The following is a 6,612-nucleotide window of genomic DNA, read 5'->3' as shown; positions in this document are numbered from 1 at the left end:
CTCTCTCCCCACTACCAGCCAACAGCCGCCACAGGGGCACATAAGCCTCCGTCCCCCGCCCACCCCCATTTCAATCAGGAACGTGCGCGTGCGCTAACGCCCGTAACGGCAATACGGCGGCCGTTGCGTTTCCGCTTCGCTGGCGGACGCCGGGGAAGTAAGGAAGGAGGGAGGCAGGCTGCGCGTGCGTCCCTGGCCGGGCCGCTTCCCAGCTGCTCTCCCCGGCGCCTGCGCATGAGCTCCGCCTCGCGCCTCCCGCCCTTTCCTCCTCCTCCGCGAGGGCCCGGCCGTTGCTCCGCGCCCCGCCCCGGGCCGGGGATGCGCTGCTCGGCGGCCGCTCTTAGGAGCTGCGCGGCGGGCGGGGAGCGGGATGGAGGTGGAGGAGGCGTTCCCGCTGGTGGGGCAGATGGGGCCCTACCAGGTGTATCTGTGCGTCCTGCTGGCCGTGCTCCTCCAGGTGAGAGGTCGCCTCCCCTTCCCGCCCCTTTCCCAAGGGTGGGGTGCAGTGCCCTGGCTCGCTTGGGAGCACCCGTGGGGGAGGCAGTGCCAGGAGGGGGATGTCCCCGCCCGCACAGTGTGGGTACTGTGGGCAGTTGCCCTGTCAAGTGGTTGGGTGGATGTGCCTGTGGTGAGTGCTGCCTGGTGTGAAGGTTGGTGTTGGAGGTCTTCTGCTGAGGGCTGCTGGTGGCAGTAACTGGTCTTCTGCTCTGGGTTTAGGCTGCAGCAGTTTGCTGTGCTCCTGGGGCAAAGGTGACCTCTGCCCAAAGGCAGAGTGAACTTCTGCAGAATGTATTTGGGGCAAATGGCTGATGCTGTCTGTGGAGTTTAACTGAGGAGTTTAACCTGAGGAGTTTAACCTTGTATCACTTGGTGAGCAAATCGGGAGTATGCAGTTTGTCAGGTGAAAGGCTGGTTGAAGTGAAATTAAGCTGAGAGTTTCATGAGCTGGACTGGAAGACAGTGAGTTCTGGCAGAGACTTTGCTGGGGATCCTACACAACCTAGAGTCAGTGGCCTAGGCTAGTGATTTCTAGGTTGCATGTGGCTTGTTTGTTGTGAAAATGTTTGAAAAGCTACAGGTGGTCACTGATACCTCTGTGTGCACATATATGTGACTCATATAGATGAGGATAATATGTTCACCTTCACAGTCAGGCCTAGGCATAAAGTATAGTGTGAATCTGACAGAATTTTGGTTTACTCCATGTTAACTCTTCAAAAACTTAATTGTAGTGAATTCAGCTAGGCTGAAAAATGCTGGGTTACTGCCACTGTGGAAACTTACCAGCTGTAGGAGGGAAGGGGGAAATTTGTGTCCTCCTGCCTCTGCTGACCAGTGTTTTGTAGTAATCAAGAACTTCCAGTTATGAGCTGTGAGACTGAAGATGTCTTCTCCTGGCAGCTAGGGGACTGACAGAAGTATTAAGAAGTTTTATGAGATGACCAGAGAAAATTCAGATGGCCAGTCCTGTCAGTCGGGAACTCTGTACTTGGTTGCAAAGCTATGATGATGAACAGCAAAAGCTTTGTAGGTTTCTTATTTCCTTGTCTTGCTTCTCTCTCTCTCCTTTTTTAAAAAAAAATGATTTAGCTGATTAATCCTTTAAAATTAGATGTTGCTTAGAGCTTGTTCTACTGGCTGACTGGCTAGAAAATTTGTATGCTCACTGAAGGTTAGGGATTAAGGAAGCAATAGTTATTTTTTCTTCCAGTGCTGGTCATGTTCTGGAACGAACTGCAACCACGAGAAGTGCTCTGTATTCCCAGCGTTTTAAGTAGTATGGGTCAGCTGTTCTGTAATGCTTTTGTTTGTTTTCTTTTTAATGGATTAAGTTGCATTTCTCCTGGGAGAAGTAAACAGAAAGATCTTTACAAATCCTAGAACTACTTCAGAATAACTAAAGAAAAAAAGGTAGCAGGTTTGCAGGCCTGTTTTTTTTTCTTCTCATATTATCTTTAATTCTTGAACTTTACCAATGAGGGTCATCCCCTGACTGATATGTTTTCATTGCTTCAGATCATGCAGGCGCATGAGTTCGTAGGGATTTAGATGTGAAGGTGGTTGTCTTTCAGTCTGTGAATAGATTTGGACTTACACAATTGGTTCCTGCTTGGGTGTTTGATTGCTTTCTGTGTTCCTGTATCGGTGCCAAGTTAACATAATGGGTCCCTGAGATGTGCAAGAGCAAGACTGAAGGCAGGTTCCATGACCGGTGTTAGTCTTTTGTCTGGTCTATCATCAGTCTTTGGAGTATGGAGCCAAAGGTAAGTAATGTATCTGGTGTGTGTGATTGTAGGTTTAGGTAATCATGGGCTCCTTTAGTGGATTAGATGCAGCGTCTGGCTGCAGAATGAGAACTCCTGTTAGTCTATGTCACTGGCTCTGTACGGACTGATTATTCCATTTTATTGCTTGTTTCCCTGTCCCTTCCCATGTGCTCCCTGAGTTGGCTTGTATTTTCACATTAGCCTATTGGCATAAAAAATATTTCTACATTCTTGAAGAATACCACATGGGTGAAAACTGTTTTTGTCTTTGCTGTGTCAAGTCCCTTCATCTCTGATGCTGATATACTGAGCTTAAAATCTGTGCTTTCCCTGTCCTGTAAGATTCCCAGCAGATGTTCTTACTTCCCTTGTAGGCTTTTGTGCTTTTTCATCTCTGCATGTTTCTAATCTCTTGAATTTCATACTTCATAGGTATTTTCCCTCATCTTAGTGTTTTTCTTCTCATATACATTTCTACAGTAAACTACTTCTACCATGTAGCCTTACTGATATGCCAACGTATCTGGTCTTTGAATTCTAGTTACAAGCATAGTTTAGCTCACAGAACTTTGAGGGAAGTTGTACTAAACACTTATGTCTGTATGGGTGAGACTTCCCACGTGATAGTCAATTTTCATGTGACTTTGAGTGAACTGGTACTCAACCTGTGGAATGAGCTTACTGACACTCTGGAAGAAAACCTCCAGGTTGCTTATAGTAGGAAAAATGTTTTTGTATGTCATCAGTATAAAACTAGATTAAGTCTTGTGGGCTGCTTCTTTCATCTTCACTTCTTCACTGATTTGTACTATTCCTCTGCTATCTGCTGCTGTTACTCGTTAACTTGTTGAGCTGTTACTGTATTGAGGTATGCCTGGCTTATTCACTACCAACTTCATAGGACTTTGGAAGACTTTTAGGAATGTTCTGTAGCAGTGGTTGCTAACTTTATAATGGAGTGATGACAGCTAATGTAGAGAAACATTTTTTTCCAAAATCTATGGAATTACCCAAAGACTGAACCTATCTGAAGAATGTGGGGATAGACTAATGATGTGAATTTGAGGCTGGATTAGTCTTGCATTTCCAGTGTATCTTTAAGAGAGTGAGGGAGGAATAAAGGGAGCTCATAACTCTTAAAATACTTAGGACTTTACTTTGAACTAAAAGTTGAATACAAACATTGCTTGACACCTATTGATTACTAGAAAGGTGCTCACTACCTTTTTGAAGAAATTATATTGAAGCATTATTAAAGAATGGTGTCTTCTGGTGTTTGTTTAGTGTGTGTAGCAACATTAGACAAAAATCTCACATCTTGATCAGATGCTTGAGAACGTACGAGCATATTAAGAAAAAAAAAATTTCTTGGTCTCTTGTGACTTAACATACGCAGTTGAAAGAGGTTTGCCTTTGCCAGTGAATCTGAGCTACAGGATTGCCCAAGTACAAACTGAACCTGCAGAAATCTGAGAATGGAAGTGTGTTCCTACTATATCTCTACTAAAAGGCTTTTAAAAACATGTTAGAGTTTAAAAGGGAGGTCTTGTTTGCACAGCTGAAAAAGGCTTTGCTTAAAGTTAGGTAATGTGCATTGCACAGCAGTATGGATTATGTATGGGACTTATTACTAACTGAAGGGAAGATGGAAAAACAGTTAAGATAGTAACATCAAGTTCCTTGAATAATAGTTTGTTTTAAGGCAAAGGCATTCTTGATGCAGTGCAGCTGTAATGAGTGGTGCTGCTAACATCTCCTTGCTGTTGGCAGCAAGGTCATGTATGACTTTTATCATTAGAATATCCCAATGCAGAAAGCTGCTCTTTAATCAGCCCATCTGCACAAATGTTTTGAGGGAAAGCAGATTCTGGGACATGTGGCTTAAGTAAGGCAGGCTCATCCCAAATCTTTAGAAATAATTAAAGAGTAGTGTCTGTCTTCAGGTAGGATACAAATGTGATCCCATACATAGCCTTGTTTAACTCTGTTTCTTGACATTTCTCATCTACCCCCCGTACACATTCTACCTCATTAATGGCATGAGACATCACTCTGTAGTTGATGTCTCATGATGTACAATTGCTAGTATAGGGTGCTGAAGGTGTTCCAGGGGCTTCATGACAGGTATGCTGTTTACCCAAAATTACTTGCACTGTAACTTAGACCTAGTTCAACTATAAGTATCTGTAAGGTATGTAAGCAAGGTGGCAGATATAAAAAGGATTTATAGAATTTCTGTGTAACCTTCCTTCACTTTGATTACCTCAGTGTTTTCGTTATGTCTATGGGAGAAGTAAAGTTTTAAGTCCCTCTGATTCTCAAGAAAGCAGTTGCAGAATGTGTGTCAAACATGCAGCCGCTTACCTGGAGGGGTGGTTTCAAATGTGGCATGAATACAAACATAAAAAGTAGGGGCCCAAACTTTTATTTCTTGAGGTAAGCTTCTTATTCCCATATCTTTTCGTGTGTTGTATCTTACTCAGAACATGCTTATGCTAAAGGATGGTGTTGCTTTCCTTGTAGAGGTGATGAAGGCTTTTAGAGTAGTTGCATCACTGAATATAATTCCTTGTTCTGATATAGCTTATTCCTGCTTGGGAAGAAAAATAAACTAGGTGGGCTAAGTATGTAAACTAATCGCACAGAAAGATATGTTGCTACTTGTTTAGCTAAGAATATTTCTGCCTGAAAGTTGGTGGAACTTCTAAGTGAAGACCAATCCTACTGTTTGCTCCAATTGGGTGGGGGGAATATTTTAAGGAAAAAAAGGTAGTTCTTTGGTCACGTGTTACGTTTCATTTCAGTGATTTAGATGCTAACCAAGGCTCCTTGGTCCTTTAGTGGCTTTCTGTAAATAAAACGTAGCTGCCAGAAGAATCAGAAATATAGTCGAGACCCAGTGTGGTCCATCTTTCTGTAATTACTTCTTTCAGATCCTTATCTGTTCCTTAAAAGAAACAATCGCTTATCTTTTCTGATATTATAGTTATAACCTTAAAAACATGTATGCAGCTGATGCAGACATTGCACTATATTCTGCAGAAAACCTGAAATAACAATGCTGAGTTGTGACATGCTTCATTAGCAGTGGGGTCCTTAAGTCTCAGATGTAAGACAGAAGTCTAAATTCTAATAACTGGTTCCTTGCCAATTAATTTTAAATAGTTAACTTGCTATCATTTTTTCCAAAAATAGTCTTGAGTGGAGGGGAGTCATGAATACCTTATCAGTTGCCTACATCTCCATCTTCCCTCAAAATTATGTTGTGTCTTAATCCAAGCCAGTGCATCATCCATAAGGCTGAACTTTAAATTTATGCTTGTATGCAGGGGAAAAGTATGGTCAGAGCAAGCTTGAGGTATAGAAGAAACATGAGCTGTAGCTTTGAGACCTTCCCTTCTTTAGCTGCATCTGAGCTGCAAAGCACATGTAATTGAGCTCATATTTAGGTGGTTCTAAGTGTCATTCACAATTGCCGGGTGGTCTTGTTCTTCTAATGATCACTACATTCACTGTGACACTGAAACCACATGTTCTGTGTGTATGTATCCATGTAAACACGTCTAGTCAGCTTTTGCAATTTAACTTACAAGGGTGACTTCAGTTTCTGTGCAGTTCAGTCCTAGAAGATGCCTGTTCAATGTGCAGTTGTAAAGACCTTAACAGAATTATTGCAGATGGGCATAGCAAGAAGCATGAGTTTTGGGAGAAGCACAGAGAAGTAGACATTCTGAAGGCCTAGCAACAGAAGGAAGGAAGCAGATTGTTCTGCCTATTTAAAAAAAAACAAATAGAACTTTTTTTAAAAAGTGAAGGCTACATGCTGTGTAAAGAGTGAAGTTGTCAGAAGGAACTTGCTCTGAGGCTCTTTTGCTGTGGCTGAATGCATTGCTTTTGCAATGTCTCTTTAACAACTGGGAATGGAAGGTGCCTGGAAGCCACTGTGTCAATGGTGATTGGCATCTTTATATGGAGTGTGGGTAAAACATATGGGAAGATATTTTCAGATTATTAACAATAAAGTTATTGTTACATAGAATATTTTGTGCAATGGGATGGTATTTGGATTCAGTGGGAGCTGAAGCAATCCCATCTTCTGCTATTAATCAAGATGGCTTTCAGCCTGGCTAATTCTGCAGAAACAATCCATCTAGCCAGTCTCTCCTCTGAGCACCCTCAGAAGATGAGCCTGGGAGTTAACAGGCATAACTCTACTGGATAGCAAAGACTATGTATTAAAAATATTTGTATGATGACACATTATCTCACTTTCCTTCTTCCCTGCCCATGTGTACAGACAGTCTCTAACTTCCCATGTTTTGTAGGCAATAAATTACCTGTATTT

At 42.5% G+C, this 6,612-nt stretch overlaps 1 protein-coding gene across 2 annotated transcripts in view; it reads left to right on the top strand.

Moving 5' to 3' along the window:
• Positions 1-252: 252 nt before the first annotated feature.
• The window catches only part of SLC22A15 (solute carrier family 22 member 15), a 40,818-nt gene continuing 34,458 nt past the window's right edge, over positions 253-6,612 (top strand). The window contains exon 1 of one of the 2 annotated variants that reach the window (XM_072881758.1): positions 253-457. In XM_072881758.1, the coding sequence (XP_072737859.1) occupies positions 371-457 (87 nt within the window). In that variant the 5' untranslated portion in view covers positions 253-370. The remainder of the gene's footprint in view (positions 458-6,612) is intronic. The other variant, XM_072881747.1, reaches the window with a different exon arrangement.

This window comes from Ciconia boyciana, chromosome 1, assembly GCF_034638445.1.
Source record: "Ciconia boyciana chromosome 1, ASM3463844v1, whole genome shotgun sequence".
Lineage (NCBI taxonomy): Eukaryota > Metazoa > Chordata > Aves > Ciconiiformes > Ciconiidae > Ciconia > Ciconia boyciana.
This window is presented reverse-complemented; position numbering and strand designations above follow the sequence as displayed.